Genomic DNA, 23,130 nt, shown 5'->3' with positions numbered 1-23,130 from the left:
AATGTGAAATAGCTATAATCCCTAAATTCAAGACCTAGCTACTAAAACAGTATTCAGACCAAAGGCACTGATGACCATCCAAGGGTAGCTGTTTGGTTAGTTCAGCACTGCCCAAGAGAAATATAATGGCATTCATCAGAATGAGAGCATATGTAATTTAAAATTTTCTACTGGCCACATTTTTTAAAAAGCAAAAAGGTTAGTTGGGCATGGTGGTGCATGCCTGCAGTTCCAGCTATTCAGGAGGCTAAGGTGGGAGAATCACTGGAGCCCAGCAGTTCAAGGCCACAGTGAACTATGAGTCCACCACTGCCCTCCAGCCTGGGAGACAGAGCAGGACCCCATCTTTAAATTTAAAATAAAATTAATAAAACTTTAAGAAACTAAAAGAAATGGCTGAAATTAATTTAATAATATACTTTTAACCAAAGTTGGAAGTTTCATGTACCAAAATGTTACAATTTCAGTAAATAATCAATATGAAAAAAGTCTTGAGATATTTTACATTCTTTTTTCTTCAGGCTAAGTCTTCCAAAATTCTTTTTTTTTTTTTTTTTTTTTTTTTTTGAGATGGAGTTCTGCTCTTGTTGCCCAGGCTGGAGTGCAAAGGCATGATCTCGGCTCACCGCAACCTCTGCCTCCTGGGTTCAAGCAATTCTCTTGCCTCAGCCTCCCAAGTAGCTGGGATTACAGGCATGCACCACCATGCCTGGCTAATTTTGTATTTTTAGTAGAGACAGAGTTTCTCCATGTTGAGGCTGGTCTCGAACTCCTGACCTCAGGTTATCCGCCCACCTTGGCCTCCCAAAGTGCTGGGATTAGAGGCGTGAGCCACCGTGCCCGGCCCCTTCGTATGTTTTATACTTTACAGCACATCTCAATTTGGGTTGAACATACTTCAAGTGTTCAAGAACCACATGTGGCTTGTGGCTATTATATTGGACAGTACAGATAGAGTATACATATGTGCATATGAGGTCTAAATATCATATATATTATAAAGAAGGCTTACCTACACAGCACACAAATGATACTGTAAGCTCCTACCTTCAGTGAAGTTTAATCATGCATTGGAACTTTCTGTAAGTGCTAAACTATAGTGGGTTGAGTAGGAAAATACTAGATAAACAGAAGTAGTAAAGAAAGGCTGGAATCTTGGAATACAATCTCAGATATAGAAATACACATTATTGGCTGGGCGCGGTGGCTCACACTTGTAATCCCAGCACTTTGGGAGGCCAAGGCAGGTGGATCACGAAGTCAAAAGATCGAGATCATCCTAGCCAACATGGTGAAACCCCGTCTCTACCAACAATACAAAAATTAGCCAGGTGTGGTGGCGTGTGCCCGTAATCCCAGCTACTCAGAAAGCTGAGGCAGGAAAATCGCTTGAACCCAGGAGGCAGAGGTTGCAGTGAGGCGAGATCGCATCACTGCACTCAAGCCTGGAGACAAAGCGAGACTGTCTCAAAAAAAAAAAAAAAAAAAAAAAAGAAATACATATTGTTTTTTACCTTGGGCACAGCAGTGAAAAGACAACTTGAGTTCAATCTACTAGGTGAGACAAAGAGCTGCATTACATTTTCCACAAGAAATGGTGCTAATTATTTCACAGTGAATATTAATATAGTACAGTAGTTCAATAACGAAACGGAAATGAAAACGGAAAAAGAAAAACTTACTTAAATTTGTAGCTTTCTCGCTTATTATTCACAAACCCATCTGCCAAATCACGTGGTAAGATAATTTCCAAGCTAGGTATTAATTTTTCATCTTCATCTATGGAATAAATCTGCAAATGTGAAGACAACAAATGGATATAAAATGGTGAAATTATGGCTTGAACTATGACCATGTTATTATGACTTGTAATGATATGAAAATTATAGTCTTAAGATTAAAAAGTCATAATATCATATAATTTGAATAATTTTTCTCTTTGAACTGCGTGTAGATTCAGACAAATATATGGAACTGAACCAGAAGTAAAACCTAAATTAATGCTGTATCAAAGTCAGATTATCTTTGAATGATCTAACATTCAAATATGTACATTTGAATATCTCTGTTATTATTGTCACTGAGAAACTAATGGCCCTGAAAACAACATTTTATCTAAGTATTGCTTTAGTATTATGTATCAGGAGTTAACATTTTACTACAATCAATAAGCATTTCTGAGCATTTACAAAATATCAGAGATAAAAGGACTAGGTTTGGAGCCATCTCAGATAGCTCACCAAGAATGCTCTAATTCAAGTTACGTTCAAAGAAGCCTAAGATTCCATGAGACATTTGCAGGCATTTGATAAGAGAGATGTGGCTTCAAAAGACACATGTAATTCATGTATTTGATGTCATTTTCAAGGTTCTCATTCCAGCTCAGCCACTAATTAGCAAGTGACCTGGGAGAAATCCTTTAGCCTTTCTAAGCTGATATGGAAATACAGGGTCTTAACCAACATCCTTAGGAGTGTAAAATTCTCTGATTCTCTTCCTGGTTTCCTACTCCATCATTTATTGGCCAGGAAAATTAAGAGTCAAGCCTATCAAGAGGTCATGTAGAATAAATAAAAGCATAAGATTTGTTGTCCCAAGACTTGGGTCCAACACGGAGCTCAATTTACCAGCTGTGTGACCAGCCACCACTTTCAGAATTGAGGTTCCTTATACATAAAATAAGGACAACAGAATTACCTCCTTTACAAGATTGCTGTGGGGATCAAGTGATGTAATGGAAATGGAAGTATTTTGTAATGCACCATTGGAAAAAAAAAAAGTCATTAGATTAAAAAAAAAAAAAAAAAAAACTTCTTGTCTTTTACCAGGAAATAAATTCTTTCTAACAGGTAATACTTCCTGTTTAAGACCCATTTAGATACTTGGTTATGGGGAAAAAGTCATATTCCTAAGCAAGTAAAAGCCTACCTAAATCTCCAGAAAGTTTGAATAATTTCCTAAGCATATTTTTATTGAAACTTCTCATTTAAAATGTGAAGAACTCATGCAGAAAAATCATTACATAAAATAAAGTATTTGTAGAATGCAATGGCATCAGGTTCAAGGCTTTCTGGCTAGGTTTTCTCAAGAGAGATTTAAAAAGTATATCCTGTTGGGCACTATATTTAAAAAAAAAAGTTTTATAGCTAGACAGGTGAGTGAAGGGGGTGTATAAGACATGAAACATACAAGAGTGAGGAGTTACACCTATTTTCTGAAATTCTGTATTTCTCTGCTCAGCAGACAGAAAAGAATATTAACTGCAGTTAATGACCCTCCACTACTCTAATTAAGACACTCTTTGAGGCCTTAAGAAAAGTCCCTTAGAACCAGGTCACTTGTTTAGTGTAATACTGGCTTTCTATCCTTAGTCATAAAAATATTATTTGAGACAGGGAAGTTTTTTTTAGAAGGCAGAACAAATGCAAGGATGAATATGAAAATGTTTTGAAATGTATAAAGCACTGTACAAATGAAAAGCATTGCCACTGTTAAAACTAGCAGAGATTCATTTTATATATCCTTTTTATTAATCTGTTATTAAAATTTACTTTATGATGACTTAAAGAATAAAAGTAATACAAGTACTATTATTCTTTAATAAAAGAATAAAAGTAATGAAGCTATAAAATGAAGAGAAAGAAAAAAATACCTTTGAGTCACTCTCAATTTAATACTACAAAAAGCATTTCTAATCAGAGAAAGAACTCTACAATCTTTTGTGGACAAGAAGATACGGCATTAAAATGTGGGCTTTTTAAGGGAGAATAGGGATATACTACTTCAATATTTATTCATTCCAGTTCTCTTTGTGTGTGGGGGGGACACCTAAAAATGTGACACCAAGAATATGACACCTAAAACTACTTCCTGGAGGATCAAACAATCCACTCTACAGACTCACTAAACAAATACAAAATGAGGTACATTAAAATATCCAAACACTGCATTTTAAGAGAAAAGAAAGTTCAATATTAAATACAAGACTCTCTATCCACTTCCCTGAGCAACGCCCCTACCCAGCCTGTCTCTTGACCTTATCCCAGCCTCGGCTCTGACTGCTGAGTCCATGTAGATAAGCTCAACAGTTTAAGCTAAGAATCTGGGGGGAAATGTTACGTATAATACACTCTTTACACATGATGCACTCTAAAAAGAAATGCATGCAAGTGATTATTAGTTAGAGGAGAGAAAATAGGAAGATACCCATGGTTCTTTCTACATTGTTTTATTCCTATTCTAAATACATAAATTATATGAGGGAAATGGTTAATCATGAGATGCTATGATGTTCCACATAGACATACACACAGTATATATATGGAACAGAAATACAACATTATTAATATGTTCACTCCATATATTCACAAATATGATCCAAATTGCCCTTGCCTAAATTTTCACTTTGGGGGAAAAAAAGGTTTCTGAAAAGGAGACAGCTTTGAAATCAAAAATCCTTAACTAAAATTACAGCTCTGCTGTTCACAATAGCAAAGATATGGAGCCAACCCAAATGTCCATCAATGATAGAGTAATGTGGCACATATACAATATAGAATACTATGCAGCCATAAAAAAGGATGAGTTCATGTCATTTGCAGGGACACCGATGAAGCTGGAAACCATCATTCTCAGCAAACTAAAACAAGAACAGAAAACCAAACACCACATGTTCTCACTCATAAGTGGGAGTTGAACAATGAGAACGCATGCACACAGGGAGGGGAACATCACACACTGGGGCCTGTTGCTGGATCAGGGGCTAGGGGAGGGATAACATTAGGAGAAATACCTAAAGTAGGTAACAGATTGATGGGTGCAGCAAACCAACATGGCACATCTATACCTATGTAACAAACCTACACGTTCTGCACGTGTACCCTAGGACTTAAAAGTATAACAAATTTTAAAAAATAAAACAAATATTCTAAAATTGAAAAAAAAATTACAGCTCTGCCACTCCCCAGCTGGGTACCTTGGTCACATTATTTATCCTGAAACTCAGTTTCTTAATCTGTGAAATGAGGAAAATGACACCACCCTTGCAGGGTTCTTTTGAGAGTGAGAGAGAATGCAGGTAAAGCACCTGTCAGGTGGCCATTTCTCAAGATACATAAGAATGACTATGCTCCCTTCTAGGCAGAAGAGAGGATGTTTTGAAAGATTTAAGCAGCACACAAAGTGCCGGGCACGGTGGCTCACGCCTGTAATCCCAGCACTTTGGGAGGCCGAGGCGGGCGGATCACGAGATCAGGAGATCGAGACCATCCTGGCTAACACGTGAAACCCCGTCTCTACTAAAAATACAACAAATTAGCCGGGCGTGGTGGCGGGAACCTGTAGTCCTAGCTACTCCAGAGGCTGAGGCAGGAGAATGGCGGGAATCTGGGAGGCGGAGCTTGCAGAGAGCCAAAGAGGAGATGCACCGCTACACTCCAGCCTGGGTGACAGAGCAAGACTCCATCTCAAAAAAAAAATAAAGAAAAAAGAAGAAGCATACAAAGTGTCATTGCTCAGAGTCAGGACAATGTCGTAACCTTTTTTATACCTTTCTGAATTTAGCACACTAGAGGAAGCACCTAGTAAATATTTAATTGTTTCTGAATGAAGTACACATGCGTATTCTTTGGGTTGGGATGCTTAAGCATCTACATAAATCTATTAATACAAGGAGTATATGTAAAGGTTCACGTTTATGTTGGAGAATAACAACAGAGTCAACAAGTTACTGAGGCCTCACTGGGTGCAAAGTTCTACATATGTGTATGCTTTGTGCATTTGTGTCTATCTATATTTGTATTATTTCAGAGGTACATAAACATGCATCTCTTGCACGTTTTGCCCAAGTGCCAAAACGTACCTTTGAGTGTATCTGCATGTGCGGTGCTGCGTGAGTTTCCCAGAAAGGTGCAATAAGTGCTTATGTGTAGTTGAAGCGCACGCTATACAGGCATACTGAACATGCACTAGTCTGCCCCCGAGTGAACACGTGTGCCTGGGTGCAAAAAAATATGGCTCTGTGCCGGGTCTGCGCCGTGCCAGGTGGGAGTGGCCTAGCTGTCGGTCGCGTCGCTGACCGCAGGACAGCAGTGTGCGAGGGTCTTCACGGCTGCAGGGCTCCTCGGTCAGTGTGTGCGGGATCCTGGGCGGCCTCGGCGCCCGCCAGCAAGCCCCTCACCTCCGCCCAGCCCCTTCGCTTGCCGCCCGACCCCAGCCCAGGAGGCCCCGCCGCGCCGGCGCCCCGGAGGCTCCAGCCCGTACCCCTTGTTGGTGCTTCCGGACAGGGGGCTTCACCCTTGCGAATATCTGGATCGTCTGCTTCACCATCTCCTCCCTGGCTCTGCAATGACCCTTGACCTCTCTTAGGCCCTGGTTGCCAAAACTAACTCCCACCACCTCCGGCGACCCACAGTCTTAGCAACAGTAGCTAGGGACACTACCCAGTGAGCACTGTGGCAGCCAGGATCCCGCCTCCTCCCTCTAATTGGTCGCGACCTAAAGGCAGCTACTAAGGGGCGGGGCTGGGGTGGAGCTAGGGTGGGGTGGGCGAGGGGGCGGTTGAGGGCGCTGCGCATGCGCAGGAGCGAGTGCCTGGGCTCTGGGTTTTGCACCAGACCCGGCCTGAACAGCGTGGTTAAAGGGTAACAACCACCACGCTTTGCCCCGCCCCGCTCATTCACCCATTTTATTCTCTATGCCCTTGCCTTAAAAAAAAAAAATACAGCATTGGGCCGGGCGTGGTGGCTCAGGCTTGTAATCCCAGCAGTTTTTAGGAAGCCGAGGTGGGAGGATGGCTTGGAGCCCAGGAATTTGAGACGAGCCTGGGCAGCATAGTGAGATCCCGTCTCCATAAAAAATACAAAAGTTAGCCAGGCATGGTGGCGCACCTGAGAGGTTGAGGCAGGAGGATAATTTGAGCCCAAGAGATTGAAGCTGCAGTGAGCCGAGACTGCAAAACTGTTCCGGCTCACTTGGAGATCACAGTCTGAAGAAGGAGACAGATTTTTTTTTTTTTTTTTCCTTCACAAGGTCTTTCAAGTGACAAGGAGACAGATTTTCAACAGGAAACCAAAACCAAGGAATACAAGCTGTGCTATGATGGAATTAGAAGTAGGGCTAGCTCTGTTTTGGAAAGGGATAAAACTGGATGAAAGGGACTGTTTCCCACACAATGGTCAGGGCAAGAAAAGATGAGCTCTTCAAACACTGTTAGCACATGAAAAGATAGTCAACATTATTATCCATGTGGAAAATATAAATTAAAACCACAATGAGGCATCACTATTCATCCATCAGAATGGAAAAAAAAAAAAAAGTGGCAACACCGGATGCTGGCAAAGATGTGGAGAGACTGAATCAGTTGCACTTTACTGGTAGGAATGTATAATGTAAAACATACACTGTTTAAAGGTACAGACACTCTGGGAAATAGTTTGATAGTTTCTTACAAAACTAAAGGTGCAACTACTCTAAGACACAGCAATTGCACTCTAGGGCATTTATCTCAGATGAATGAAAACGTGTGTTCACACAAAAACCTGCATATATGTGTTTATAGTTTTAGCACCTTTATTTGTAATAGCCCCAAACTGGAAAAACCCAGATGTTCTTCAGCTGATGGTTTAAAAAAACTGGAATACCATTCAGGGATTAAGAAGGAAGGAAGTATCAATACATGTAACAAATTGGATAAATTTTCAGGGAATTATGTTTCATGAAAGAAGCCAGACTCAAAAGTTAAATACTGTATGGTTCTATTTGTATAGCATTCGTGAAATGACAAAATTATAGAGATGGAGAGAAATTACTGGTTGCCAGGAAGGTGTGCAGGGTTATAAAAGAAATCCTTGTGATGGGCTATTCTGTGTCTTGACTGTGATGGTGGCCACAGAAATCTACACACGTGATAGCATTGCATAGAACAAATTACACACACATTCGAATAAGCACATGTAAAACTGGCAAAAGTCAAATAAAATTGAATAAGATTGATGGATTGTATCAATGTCAATTCCCTGATTTTGATATTGTACTGTAGTTATGCAAGATGTTACCATTGGGGAAAACTGGGAGATGGGTATACGAGTTCTCTCTGTATTATTTTTTACAAAATAAAAAGTTTATTAAAGACACCCTTTTTTCTTTCTTTCTTTCTTTTCTTTCTTTTTTTTTTTTAGAGACAAGGTCTTGCTCTGTCACCCAGGATGGAGTACAGTGGCACAAACACGGCTCACTGCAACCTCAACTTCCTGGGCTCAAGTGATTCTCCTGCCTCGGCCCCACAAGTAGCTGGGCTTATAGACGTGCGCCATCACACTCAGCTAATTTTTGTATTTTTTGTAGAGACAGAGTTTCATCATCTTGCCCAGGCTGGTCTTGAACTCCTGAGGTCAAGCAGTCCACCCACCTCAGCCTCCCAAAGTGCTGGGATTACAGCCATGAACCACTACACCCAGCCTAAAGACTCTTAAGAAAACAAAAAGACTTACTAAAAATTGGGAGAAAACTTTTGCGAAACACGTATCTTGATAAAAGGACTTGCATCCAGAATATATACAAACTCTTAAAACCTAATAATAGAAAAACAAACAATTCATTTGTTTAAGGTGAAGGGAGGGTGCAAAGATTTGAACAAACACTTCACCAAAGAGGATCTATGGATGGCAAATAAGCACATGAAAAATATGCTCAGTATCATTTATCATTAATGAAATGAAATTAAAACCACAATGAGATACCACTACACATCTCTTAGAATGGTGAAAAATAAGAAAATAAAACTGACAATACTAAGTGCTGACATGGATGAAGAGCATCTAGAACTCTCAAACATCACTGGTGAGAAAACAAGAGGAACCAGTCACTTTGTAAAATAGTTTTGTAATTTCTTATAAAGTTATACATGTACTTACCATATGACACAACAATCCCACTCTTAGTTATTAACCCAAGTGAAATGAAAACTATGTTCACATAGAAACCTAAGCATGAATGTTTATAGTGGTTTTATTCACAATTGCCAAGAACTGGAAACAAAGTAAATGTTCTTCAGCTGGTAAATAGATAAACAAACTGATATATCTATGCTATAAAAAGGAATGAATTACAGATGCCTACGACAACATGGTTGAGTCTCACATTTATTATTAGTGAAAGATAACCAGACTCAAGGTTGCATACTTTCTAATTCCATATACATATATGGAATTATAGATATATAATATATATGTAGTTTATATATAATATATAATCATTACTTATATTATATAATTATATATTATTATTTATTACATTATATATAATATAAAATAATATAATATAAATATATTATAATTATATATAATTAATATATAATATATGTCATATATGACTACATAATATATACTATATAATGTCATATATAATTATATATATGAGACATTCTAGAAAAAGAAAAACTGTAAAAATAGAAAAGAGATCAGTGGTTTACAGGTGCTGAGGGTAGTAAAAGGGGTTGACTGCAGATGAATATGGGAGAGTTTTTAGGGGGTGATGGAACTGTTGCCTATTTAAATTGTGGTTGTGGTAACATAACTATATGCATTTGTCAAAACTCATAGAACTATCTATACACTTAAAAGAGTGAATTATACTGTATATAAACTGTACCACAATAAGAAAAGAAAAAAAAGCAGAAGAACATTGAGTATGAACAGGTGCTGCAATATCAGGAATGGAGAAGAGAGAACCAGGTATTTATTATATAGACTTCAGGGCTTTTTCACCTAGCAAGGAAGAGATGACTGAAGATTGGGTGTAGGTATTCACCTGGACAGGCAGAATAGATGGGAGTGGGGAAAAGGAGGAAATAAGGAGTTGGGGACATGTTAAATTTCAATTGCTTGTGGGACTTCAGAAGTAGCTGGATAAGGTTTAGGAGTAAGTTATGGTGGAAATATAGGCTTGGGAGTCATCATGAAGTTTTTTCCAGAAAGTGACCAAGTCACTCACGAGCACCAAGGTTGAAATCCTAACACTGATGGTGGGAGGTGGAAGAGGGGCTGCAAAAGAAGTTGAAGGAAGCAGCCAGAGAGGTCTGAGAGAGAAAAGGGAATGTTATGCCATGGAAGCCAAGGGAAGAGAACATTTTGAGAGGAAAGTATTCAACGGTGTTGAATAGTAAACACGATGCACTGAAAAACACCCATTTCATCCAGCAATTAGAAGGTCATTAGTAATGTAGATTTCAGTGGAGTAGCTGAGTCAGAATTTAGGTTGCCAGAGGCTGAAAAGTAAGTGGGAAGTTAGGAAGTGGAGGCAATCAAGACAGGCTACTTTTCACAGAAGCCTGGTTGTGAAGGATTGTGAAGAAGCAAAACACAGGTGAGAGCTAGAGGAATCCAGTGTACCGGTGGTCTTTGTCCGTATCCAAAGGGTTATATCTAATAAAGAAGGAGAGGTTGACGGTATAGGGAAGAGAGAAGAGAATAGGTGTTTTCCCCAGATGAGCAATTGCACTTTACTAAGAGGGTGTAATGGAAGGTGAAAAGGCCAGGGAGCCAAGGGTATTCACAAAGGAGCATTTTAATCATGAAGTCTAGGCTGCTTAAAGATACTTGTGGTCTTCGGAGGAGTGTTGCAAAAGGAAGGAGGGAAATCTATGGGTCCAGGATATAGGACCTTTAACAATTCCTGTTTTGAGCTCTGTGTCACACGATTAAATGTTTTGATGGAGAGAAAATGTGGGTTCCAGTCCTGCGTCTGTCATTCCCAAATCCTGTGTTCATCTTTACTTGTGTGCCCTCGGGCAAGTAATTTGTGCTTTTAAGTCTCAGTTGCCTCATCCAATAAAGGAAGATAGAGAATAACAATAGCTACCTCATGGGGTTATCATGGACATGTCATGTGGGCATTAACATGGTTTCTGGTGAATGGAGAATGTTCATATCTAAAGGGTTCTGACCTGTGGATTGAATTCCTTTGATTGTAAACACCTTCTAAAGAGCAGAAACAATGGCATACATATGCATATAAGACATATTGGAGATTGAAAACTCAAATGTCTCCTGGGTCCAAACCGATGATGTAAATTCGTCAAGCAGACAGGCAAACGATAATAGGGAGTGTCATGGTGAACTGGAGACTAGTGCCCCAGCTAAAACCATTCACATTCAAACTGGTTACAGCACAGTACTACCTAAATAAAGCACATTTGCAGGACCGTACTTCAACCCCTTTTTCTGTTTCTGGTATAACTGACCTCAGTAAATCCCAGACCCACTGCCTCTGACAGGTTTACCTAAATCTCAAACAGATGGGTGAAATGGGTACAAAATAGGTTTTGAGATTAAATCTGCAAGTCACAGTGTCTTTTCCACCCCTGAATTTATATTCAGTGTTATTATTTGTATTTTATCTGCTTGTTTAAATGTGAGAATTAAGATGCTTTTCAACTATTTAAAAGATTCTTGAACTTTGCAATTGCCAAAATAACAGATAATTGTACCAGGCAAATTAGCCAGGGTTTATAAACCTCAACTGAAAGAAATTAAGCTATGCCTGAAATGAATTAGTCTATAGGCATGTTAGTTGGATTTGTTTGCTTGTATGTTTTGTTTTTTAAAAAATGAAACTATGCTCTCGCACTAGTTCTCAAATACCTCTTTAGCTGTTGCTGCTACAACTATAAAATGCATCATTTTATTTTATAAGTCTGAAGAGGGACCAGTAAAAATTTCATGGGCTGTAATTTTGATATAGAATATGTACATAAAATTGCCTAATTGCAGCAAATTTCCCCTTCCCCTAGTTTATCCATGGCTTTGGGGAATTTATGTTTTTGCTTGTTCAAATATCTTTCATGGTCAAAGCATGACTGTCCCCTCCCACCCCCACCATTATAAGGTGAACAAGACTTTCCAGACAGGTGCTGGAGGCTTCACTAACAAGAGAGAAAACGTTTGACTGGGGTCTTCTTTTTTTTTTGAGACGCAGTCTCGCTCTGTCGCCTGGGCTGGAGTGCAGTGGCACATCTCCGCTCACTACAAGCTCCGCCTCCCGGGTTCACGCCGTTCTCCTGTCTCAGCCTCCCGAGTAGCTGGGACTATAGGCGCCTGCCACCACGCCCGGCTAATTTTTTTGTATTTTTAGTAGAGATGGGGTTTCACCGTGTTAGCCAGGATTGTCTTGATCTCCTGACTTCGTGATCCCCCTGCCTCGGCCTCCAAAAGTGCTGGGATTACAGGTGTGAGCCACTGCGCCTGGCCTGCCTGGAGTCTTCTTTTGGTAACTACCTCCAGGAAGCAAGGCCAGTAATCAGAAATTTGCCGCTTGTTAATACATAGCAATATTAATAGAACAAAAGTCAACTGAGGCTGGGCACAGTGGCTCATGCCTGTAATCACAGCACTTTGGGAGGCCAAGGTGGGCAGATCACTTGAGGTCAGGAGCTCGAGACCAGCCTGGCCAACATGGTGAAACCCTCTCTCTACTAATACACAAAAATTAACCAGGTGTGGTGGCACATACCTGTAATCCCAGCTACTGGGGAGGCTGAGGCAGGAGAATCACTTGAATCTAGGAGGCAGATGTTGCAGTGAGCCAAGATTGCACCACTGTATTCCAGACTGGGAGACAAAGTGAGATTTCGCCTCAAAAAAAAAAAAAAAAAAAAATCAACTTATGTAAACTGCCCCTTTATATTTGGCGATATTGGGTAGAACTTTGGGCACTGCATGATTCCTGGGTGTCCCTGATTGAGGATTTTATGGGTAGTAGTCAAAAGAAGAGAAAGAAAAACATATTTTCTGTGAAGGAGACTTTCATCAGAAATCCCCTGCCTATCAGTCTATGGGTGGTCAGTACCAGAAGGATCCTTTAATACCGGGCAATCTAAGAAGGTAATTTATTTCACTGTTTCTGAACCAAGTGGAGAATACACAAAGCAATTTCTGGTGCTCATTAAATGCCAAATAATAACAACATACTGTTAAATTGCAGAGCAAGGGTACCACAAAATCTGTAATATATAATTTTAGCAAAAATTTTTCTTCTGAGAATATGTTCAGCTAATTTAAAGCATAATTTCGTTAACATAACCATCTTTCCACATATAACTGAGTGGAATTCATAAAACGTCACCAGCACTTGGGTCACTAGGATTTCGCCGTCACACTTGGTCCTCTCTCCTGCTGGTTCTTACCTCTCTGGCTAAGAGGCAGAGGCCCCTTTCTCCCAATTTATCTGATTTCTTCCTGCAGCACACCCTGGAGCTCCCCCTGAAGAACAATATCAAAGTCATTTAGGGCTGGAAGCTGGTGGCCAGCCATATGGAATTACAGCCCAGGCTCTTGCCGGATTATAGAGTATAACATATGAACAAAATGACAGTGCCATGGCATCGAGGGAAAGCTGGTAAAGCCTCCAGTTTTGAATGGAAAATATGACTGTGTATTTATACACAGGCTCCTCATAAACAACCTGAATGTTTCACCAACATCCCGAGGAAACAAGGGATGGGCTGAGTTAAAAATAGCTCTAGAAGGCCTCTCTTCTAACTAAATTACCCATGCTGCCCTATCTCCTGAGGGTGTTTACTTAAATGTGCTTCTTTGCATATTTCAGAATTAGAAAAAATGCTTACCAACAAATAACTTAAAACATAAAAGAAAATGGCTCACATAGCAGAGAGCCTTATCTGACACATTATTGTTGTCACAACATCCAAGCACACCTTATTCATCCTGAATCTGGGTATCTGGCAGTTGAATCTATCCAAGTCTCTACTTCCTAATCTGTCATTTACTTTTCAACCTCCTGCCATCTAGTTTCTGTCTCTCCTACTCCATAGGACCTGTTTAAACTTTGCACCTCCAGAGTGATACCTTTTGTCTGTACATCTTGGACTAACATCATGACAGAGCCAGTTGCCTAGGCTTGACCTCAAAGTTGCCCTTTGCCGCTTCCTCTCTCTAGCATATCTACATCCAAATAGTTTCCAAGTCCTGGCTATGCTGCCTCCTGAATAACTTTTTCCTCCCTCCCGTCAACTTCATCCTCACTACTTACTACTTGCTTTGGTTTGGCTCTTAGTCTCTTTGCCAGAACTGGCAAAGGTCTCCCAACTGCTTTTCCTGCCTCTAATTCCGTTCTACCCTTTATTCCGTCTATTACAACAGCTACAAGATTATACAATGCAAACCAGTTCACGTCAATGCTTGTTTGAAGACCTCCAATCCCTGTTACAAATGGAATCAAGCCCAAAGGTCCTTCATAACCTGGTCCCCAACTGTCTTTACATCACTTTCATAGTCCTTATCATGTCTGCCACCTCCTCTTCCCTGCCCCTGTATGCCAGCCACAGATTTCCTGCAATTCCCAAGCACACCGTGTTTTTTCATGTCTCCATGCTTTTGTCAGGGCCATTTCTTCTGTTCTCAGTGCTGCCTCCCAGTTTGTCAGGAAAATTCAACCAAGATCCAGCTCAAATGTCACCCAGTCTGGAAAGCCATCTCTTCCATCTCCCCTAGCGAAGTTAGTGACCCTCTTCTGTGCAGCTACATCTTATATGTTCCTTTGTATTAGTACTTCTTTCCCTGCCAATGCTGTCCATATGTATCTGTCTCCCCATCATTCTTAGGGTCATTTAAGGGCAGCAACTAAACCCTGTTTATCTTTGTATTTCCAGTGACTAACAAGGTTGAGGTACTGGGGAGATTTCTGCATGTGTATTGAATGAATAAGTGGATGCAGAACTCATTGCAAGGAACTGATTCAATAAAACCTTTACAAATTAAAAATTTTTATTTGAGGTTCATATTTTCACACTGAAAATTACTGTCTCTTCCTGTTTCACCCAAGAAAACAAAGACAATCTACAAATTGAATAGACATTTAACAAGAGAAAGAATTAAATCATGGTTTCCATTTCTGAACCTTCTTTCTTCAGGCAAAAAAAAAAAAAAAAGTGGTTACAAATTTCCCAGGGTGATAAATAGAGTACATTACCATTTGTATCCATGGAAGACAACAGACACAGGATCTGAGGGAGTGACAGATACAGAAGCACAGTGGCCCACTGTTAAATGAGTGAGTTTCTTTCAGAAGGTCTGGGAAGCATTTAATGACTCTAGGGATCAATTTGTTTTTAATTTAAAAAGAATGCACCGTTTACAAATCACCAATTAAATACTTATTCACCTTCTTTTATTTCGTATTAAAATGGATTTTCAGATGTTTGACAAAGGCAGTCTGCTCTTCCTCCTCTGCCATGATTTTTATTTCCCCAAATACAAAAAGAATGTTTCCTAAATTACACAGCTTGTAACACTTTTCTGCCTCCTCTTTTCCAAGCCCTTGCTCACTGTTCAGGCAGAACGGAAACATCACTCTCTTTGAGAAGTCTCCTGTGACCCTCTCAGACTAGATTCAGAGCGCTAGCTACATGTGCCCTTAGCACCTTGGACTTTATGGTTACTCCTAGTCTAGGTCAAATGAAGGCCTAGATCACTTTTCACTTGCTCATCATCATATTCCATTCTTGTACATAGTAAGTGTTTGGTAAATACTTACTTAATGAGAAATGACATAATGGTTGAACTGGTAAAAACATGCCAGTGGGGAAAAAAAACAACATGGTCTCAGATTGCATTCTCCCCAAACAGACACTGAGATAAGGATTTGGGTGTTAGGAATTTATTTGGGAGATGGTCCCAAGAAAACAGGGAAAGGTGGAAAACCAATGATAGGTGCATTTATGGGTGGATTGTCTTGGTGGGAATGTAGGGCTCAATCCCAACAGGACCCTCCCCAAGACTGTTACAGAGCACACATCTCAGCGTTGCTCCCCGAGGGGCCAAGAAGCAGGTATTTATTCAACAACTCCTGCTTTTCATTGCTGGAGGGCTGCTCTCAGAGGTGGGAATATTCTACCTCCCCAGCACTTCCAACTGATCCTGTGTGCCCTGTCATTCAGAGAAAGTCACTGGGCAGAGAGAGGCGCAGATCCTGGAGGCAGGATGCTTTTGGCATGTATAGGTGTGTCCACCAAAGTTGCAATGATCTGCGGGGTGGACCGGGAAGATGTGGGCAGAGGAGCAACAGTGTCTTCTACGGTCACCACTATTGATGTTTTTCTTCTAAATTTCTAAATTAAACACATGTATGTTAGAAAATTACCAAGCATGCTTGTGTACTTCTAAGTGTATGTGGTTATCTAAGTAACAGGATCTACCTCTAAATGATAATAATATAACATCCTATAGAGCCACCGTAAACCACGCAAGATTCATCTGCTCTAGGAGCACATAACGTTCAATCTTCAGACAGATGCTTAGATCACATTTGTCAACCAATCATCGTTTTAGTATTATTTACCTATTTGATGATCTCTGATCCATGTCTGTGTGTGTCTTACAATGTAAATGTATAGTTTTGATAATATTCCATTTTCTTATATACTAAGCATTTGTACTATACAATGTTTTATCTGTGGGTCAGTTGCTAAATCAATGATGTTTTGACAAACAGCTGGGGATTAACTCTCCTGGGCAACGTGTTGGTGTTCTTTCTTTATATTATAATTTTTAAGTGCCCTATGGTCAAAGGAATTTGGAAAATTATTTTTTAAAGTCAAGCTCTACTGCAAATGTTTTAATGGTTTCCCACTTTCCATTGAATTAACAACATCTTACCAAGCCATTCAAGACACTCCACAAATTAGTTCCAACACTTTCCCCTTTCCCTCCAATCAAACTGAACCACTCATCACTGCCCCTACACAGCCTCCTTAACCACCAACATCCATCACCTTCTGTGGGCCTCCTTCTGCCCTGACTTCTCTCCTCCCCTATCTCCAATCTCTGCCTACTATTTCATGCCAGCTTTTAAGGTGCATCTTAAATCTCATAAGCTTCCATTTATCATCACATTGATAAAGTGATGTCTCCATCTCATCTGCTTTTAAACCCTCTAGTCTCTGTGTGTACTTCTCTTGCAGCTCTTTATGTAGACTGCTTTCTAGTACAGCATTCAGAATGTGCCACTCTCTCCTATAGCCTAATGCCTTTCTATGACAGTTTTAGGTTCCCTTAGGGGCAGGATCCACGACTTTCTCATTTTTGTATTCTATCCTACCTTTAGTAGAGTGCCTGGCATGTAACACTCAAATGTTAAATGTTTGTTGAGTTGAATTTTTAAACTTGATTATAAAATTCACATACAGTCTACTTCACTTTTTTGAAATATAAAGTTCTATGAATTTTGACAAATGTATACAGCCATATAACCATCACCATTATTGGGATACAGAACAATTCTGTCACTCCTCCTACCTCCAAATTCTCTCATGTTGCTTATTTGTCATCAAATCATCTCCTCACTTTGGACCCCTGACAGCTACTGATCTGTTCTTGATCCCTATAATTTTGCCTTTTCTAGAATGTCATATAAATAGAATCATACAATATGTAACCTCTGAGTCTGACTTCTTTGCTCAGTGTAATATATTTGCAATTCATTCATTATTTTGCGTGTATCAATGGTTTGTTCATTTGTATTGTTGAGTAGTATTCCATGGATTGGATGTACCATTGTTTGTTTATCCGTTCAACCACTTCAGGATGTAAGCCTTCATTTATCTAGGGTTAGTGCCTAGGAGTAGGATTTCTGGGTCATATTGTTAGTGTATGATTAAACTTATAAGAACTCCCAAACCTGTTTTTCAGAATGAATACACCATTTTGCATTCCCACTGGCAATATTTCAGAATTCCAGATGCTCTCTATCCTCGTCAGCACTTGGTATTGACACTTAAGAAATTTTTGGCTGGGCGCAGTGGCTCACACCTGTAATGCCTGCACTTTGGGAGTCCAAGGTGGACGGATCACGAGGTCAGGTGATCGAGACCATCCTGGCTAACACAGTGAAACCCCGTCTCTACTCAAAATACAAAAAATTAGCCGGGCATGGTGGTGGACACCTGTACTCCCAGCTACTCCCAGGAGACGGAGCTTGCAGTGAGCTGAGATCGCGCCACTGCACTCCAGCCTGGGTGACAGAACCAGACTCCATCTCAAAAAAAAAAAAAAAGAAATGTTTTAGCCATTTATAAGTACCAGTATCTTATGTGCTTATAATTTTCATTTTCCTAGTGACAAATGATGTTGAGCATCTCTTTGTATGCTTATTTGCCATCTGTATATCTTATTTCATAAAATTCAAATATTTTGGTCACTTTTTAAATTGAGATGTTGATTTCTTTTTTGTTGAAATATTGTGTGTGTTTGTATATATATATGTATAATATATATAATATATAATATATATATATGATCTCCAAACATTTTCTCCAATTCTGTAGCTTATTTTTTTCTATTTTTAAATAGCGTCTTTCATAGAGCAAAAGTTTTAAAAAAGTTTTGATGAAGTTTAATGTATTATTATTATTTTTATGACTCATGCTTTTGATGTCGTATCTAAAAATTCTGCCTAATCCAAGGTCATGAAGATTTTCTTCTGAAAGTTTTATAGTTTTGTATCAATAATCTCACGTTTAGTTCTATAATGCATTCTTAAACCTTTTGAACTAATATTTGTATAAGGTGTGAGGTACATTGAATTGAATTAAACACCTTTCAGAGACATTTTTCCTTTATGTTGGAAGGCCGTGTTTCCAATTCAACCACTGTAAGCCTTAAGATGTTCCATTTTCTTATGTCAGGGTTATAACTCTAATAAGAATCCCCTTTAAGACTGAGCAGATTTGAACCGAAGAAAGGCTTAATTTTAATTAAATAGGTTGACTGCAATGACTGTTAATAAAGAATAAACATATTAAATGCTGAAAATATCTACTCCTTGCTTTGAGTAAGTATTGGTTGGCAAAATCAACACAAAGTATGCGTGCTTATCTATGTATTTATCAATTCATTTATACACACACACATATCTGTAGACTTAAAGATGTATCAGCAATTACCTCTCTCTGGACCTTTAAGTCATAATTTTACTTATTTAGAAATTCCAGCTACACTTTTCCTAGAAGCAGGAGATTTCGGTTAGTGGGTTTAGGATTTGTCACAAATTGTCACATTATCCAGTTTATAAAATATCCTTGATTTGGGTAGACCAAAGATGGATTTTCCATTACATCACTTAGAAATGGATAGGTCTTCTCATAAACACACTTCGACATTTTATCCCAACTTTTATATTTTGTATGTTTTATTTCTATTTTTAATGGCACTTTTGCTGGCAACTGGCACATCCCTTTTGATGCTGCTGGCAATGTCAAGATGCTTGAGTGCATTTGTTAGCCCCAAATCAGCCTGAACAGCAGTATGGCTGTCCTGCCAAGCCCACTGTGTTTGAGGCCTGAGGCATCTCCATCACCACTGGACTCAATGAAACCTTCACACAGAGCTGGATGCATTTTTTAATTTCTTGGATTTATGATTGATTGAATTTCTCACTATTGTTGATTCATTAGGGTTTATGGGTTCACTTATAATATGATTCAGTCAGGCTTTAGCCTAAAATATTATCCTCGAATTTTAAAAAATGCAATGATCTAGGCCAGCCTTTACAAAAAAGTACAGAACATGTACTCTGAAAGACTGAATTATTCATTCCAACTTTTTACTCCCCTGCAATTGGATTATACATCTATATCCTTTGCCTTGTGGCATTGCATTGTTCTTCCACAGGACAATGAGATAGTGAGAGGTGTTTACTTCCCCCTAAACTCTTCTTTATTGAATATGGACTTGGTCAATGAAATGTAGTAGAAGTGACATGAACAGAGGCTTTATGTATGCTTACATGGTTTGGTTGTCCTTTTGTGCTCCTGTGATTATCATGAAAAAAGCATGACCCAGTTAGCTTCTATCCCCTCAGCTTAGACCCAGAATGAAACACATGGAGCTAAGCCACACCTGATCTTCAGCCTGGACCTAAACCAGCCAACCTTTGTCCTGAAGCAGAGCTGCCCTAGCCAAGGACCAGTGAGTAAAAAATAAATAAATAAATAAAATGCTGTTGTTTATAAGCCACTGAGTTTTGTTATGTGGCGTTGTCATAGCAATAGCTGACTAATACACTTATCCATCTCCCAATCTCCCAATCGTGTTTCCCATGGACAGTCATGTCCATGTGAAAACCAGCACCAATTGCTATTTGGTAGGACAGACAAACAAGTGAATACTTGCAGACATAGTAACTATCTTCTCATGATGTTTTTTCCAGCCAGGTCCATTCTTTAAGAATCTACTCTGAGCAGATTCTCTCAGTATACTTTTAGTAAGATGAATCTATCCAGAATTATGAGTGTAAATGCTGTCACATCTTAATTGTCCTCACTTAGCTAGCACTTGTCTAATTGTCTAGCACTTAGCTATCCCAGGACCTGCAGCCTCTGTCAATTTGCTATATTATGATTTATGCATGGAGTGATGGCACAGGTTATGAGCTGTAGGAGCCAAATTTCTTGGCAGTAGGAAGAGCCATTAAAATCCAGTCTTTCCCTAATAATATGAACAAACCCTGATTATTAGCAGTTGATAAAACATCCATTGCAATGCTCAGAGAGTATTCACATGGAATAACAGTCTACCCCTGTTTCACCTTTATTCCTAAATTAATATATTTCTTGGCATCCCTTGCTCCATGACTATAGGTGCATTTTGTAGTTACACTGTGAGGGTTGGCCAGACCTCACAAGTGTAATTTCTTAAACCCAGATCTTTAGCTAGATAGATTAACTGGAATCACTTAGCACACTGAAATCAATGTGCTATTTCAACATCGAAGGACATAGATTGATAGTCCCTTTACAAGCCATGTCTCAGAATTGAATGTCATTGTCTTACCAGCAGAAAGTTTCTAGGTGACCTTCTGCTCCAGATTTGTACCTTTACAAATCTTGTCAAATAGTTGTCCTACTTTCAATGCATCATGCGAAGTCCCAAAATCTTAAAAATAATCACTAAGTACAGAAAATCTTACTTAAGTTATAAAATATGTGTTGGCACACTTTATCTTCTCAAAACCTACCTACCCTTCTCCACTTTGACTTTTTCTACTTCTCATACCACTATTTCCTTCCTCATTGAATCAGATTGTTTATCCTCTGGCTGCCCAAATGCAGGCTGACTGGGCAAGGCTTAATTGTATGAGACATGACTAGCCTATATGAACAAATTCTAAAGGGAGACATTATAGTTTCCTTTTAATATTTAGTGGTCTCTTATATAGAAGAGGGAGTACATTTGTCATATTTTGCCATTGAACGAACAGAGCTGGACAAATATGAGCCAGTTTTAGGAAGAAAGTTTGGGCCCAATTAAAAAGTCTTAAACAACTGGGAATGTCCAATACAAGAGCAAAAAGCAGTGAGCTCCTTGTCAGTGGATGTGTTCAAGTTTCTCAGGCATAATAGAGAGGGAATTCTTGTGTCTCTGAGTAGCTTCCTGTCCCCAAATATTATGCTTTGGTCTATGTCTATTTGATTCTTTAGAGTTTATCAACACAAGCATTTGTGCTGTTTAGCCGGGACAATATGGACTACCAAGTGCTGTAATATCTATATTATTCTAGGATGAATTGGAAAAGACGAGCAAAATTTGTAGCCTTGAATCTGGTATGTCCTTCCAAATAGTTTGGCTTCTGTGAAATCTAAGTTAAAAGATAATATGTATGATGGAAAACATTCCATTTCTTTGCATTGTGCTGGTTAGTTTTTCATTACATCTACAGCTGATCCCCATTGTCTAGAGACATAAATACAGTTGACCCTAGATCAACATGGGTTTGAATTGTGTGGGTCCACTTATACAGAGATTTTTTTTCTGTCTCTGCTACCCATGAGATGTCAAGACTAACCCTTCCCCTTCCTTCTCCTTAGCCTTCTTGACATGAAGATGAGGGTGAAGACCTTTATGATGATGCACTTCCACTTAATGAATGTAAATATGTTTTCCCTTCCTTATGATTTTCTTAAGAACATTTATTTTTCTCAGCTTACCCTATTGTAAGGACACAGTATATAATATGTATAACATACAAAATATGTGTTAATCTACTATTTGTGTTATAGGTAAGGCTTTGGTAAACAGTAGACTATTAGTAGTTAAATTCTGGGGCAGTCAACTATTTTATACAGTTGTGTTTTTTTTATTATACTTTAAGTTCTAGGGTACATGTGTACAATGTGCAGGTTTGTTACATATGCATACATGTGCCATGTCGGTGTGCTGCACCCGTTAACTCGTCATTTATATAATGTATATTTCCTAATGCTATTCCTCCCCCTCCTCCCACCCCAAGACAGGCCCCAGTGTGTGATATTCCCCACCCTGTGTCCAAGTGTTCTCATTGTTCAATTCCCACCTATGAGTGAGAACATGCGGCACAGAGTTTTGACTGCAAGGGTGGTCAGTGTCCCCAACCTCCACGTTGTTCAAGGGTCACCTGTACATGTGTAACTTTATAGCTGACTAAATGTTAATTTACCATCTGCCATAGCAGTTCTAAAAGCAGTTATTGTCACTTCTTCTATTTCCTAACCACAACTTTGGGTTAAGTTTCTTTTAATCTTGTTACATTACTATATAGAGTGTTACTATGAGTAACACTTTCTATGTAGGCTTATTAAATCAAGAATGGAATTCAAAATGTAGAAAACTGGTATTATATATAGTGAGAATTCTCCCTTTTAAAAAAAATCAAGTCAGATTAAAAAAAAAAATTAAGTCTTTAGTTTGACCGTCCAGTGGTTTGAGATTTGGAATTATTTTCCTCTGCCTAGAAACAACCTTCAGAATGTCCTTCACTGTGATTTCTTAGTGGTGAACTACCTCAGTAGTTTGTCGGAAAATGTCATTCTTGAAGAAGATTTTTCCTGGTGAAGAATTCTTAGTTACTATTATTATGATTTTCAGCACACTGAAGATACTGATCTTCTGGCTTCTAGCTTCCATTGTTGCTATTGAGAAGTCAGCTATTAGTCTAACTGTGGCTCATTTGAAGGTAGTCTTTTTTTAATCTGACTACTTTTGGGATTTTCTCTTTGACTTTTTGTAGTTTCTCTCCAATGCACCTAGATAAGAATTTCATTTATCTACCTGGTTGGGAATTCATTATGTTCCTTGAATTAGA

The 23,130-nt window shown here is 39.0% G+C and overlaps 1 protein-coding gene across 3 annotated transcripts in view; it reads right to left on the bottom strand.

The window, feature by feature from the left end:
* The window catches only part of KIF6 (kinesin family member 6), a 386,472-nt gene extending 380,050 nt beyond the window's left edge, over positions 1–6,422 (bottom strand). For all 3 annotated transcript variants that reach the window (XM_011944312.1, XM_011944316.1, XM_011944305.1), the window contains exons 1-2: positions 6,262–6,422; positions 1,683–1,792 (exon numbers count right to left, since the gene is read on the bottom strand). In XM_011944312.1, the coding sequence (XP_011799702.1) occupies positions 1,683–1,792; positions 6,262–6,327 (176 nt within the window). In that variant the 5' untranslated portion in view covers positions 6,328–6,422. The remainder of the gene's footprint in view (positions 1–1,682; positions 1,793–6,261) is intronic.
* Positions 6,423–23,130: the final 16,708 nt, after the last annotated feature.

This window comes from Colobus angolensis, unplaced genomic scaffold (genome assembly GCF_000951035.1).
Source record: "Colobus angolensis palliatus isolate OR3802 unplaced genomic scaffold, Cang.pa_1.0 Scaffold105, whole genome shotgun sequence".
NCBI lineage: Eukaryota > Metazoa > Chordata > Mammalia > Primates > Cercopithecidae > Colobus > Colobus angolensis.
This window is presented reverse-complemented; position numbering and strand designations above follow the sequence as displayed.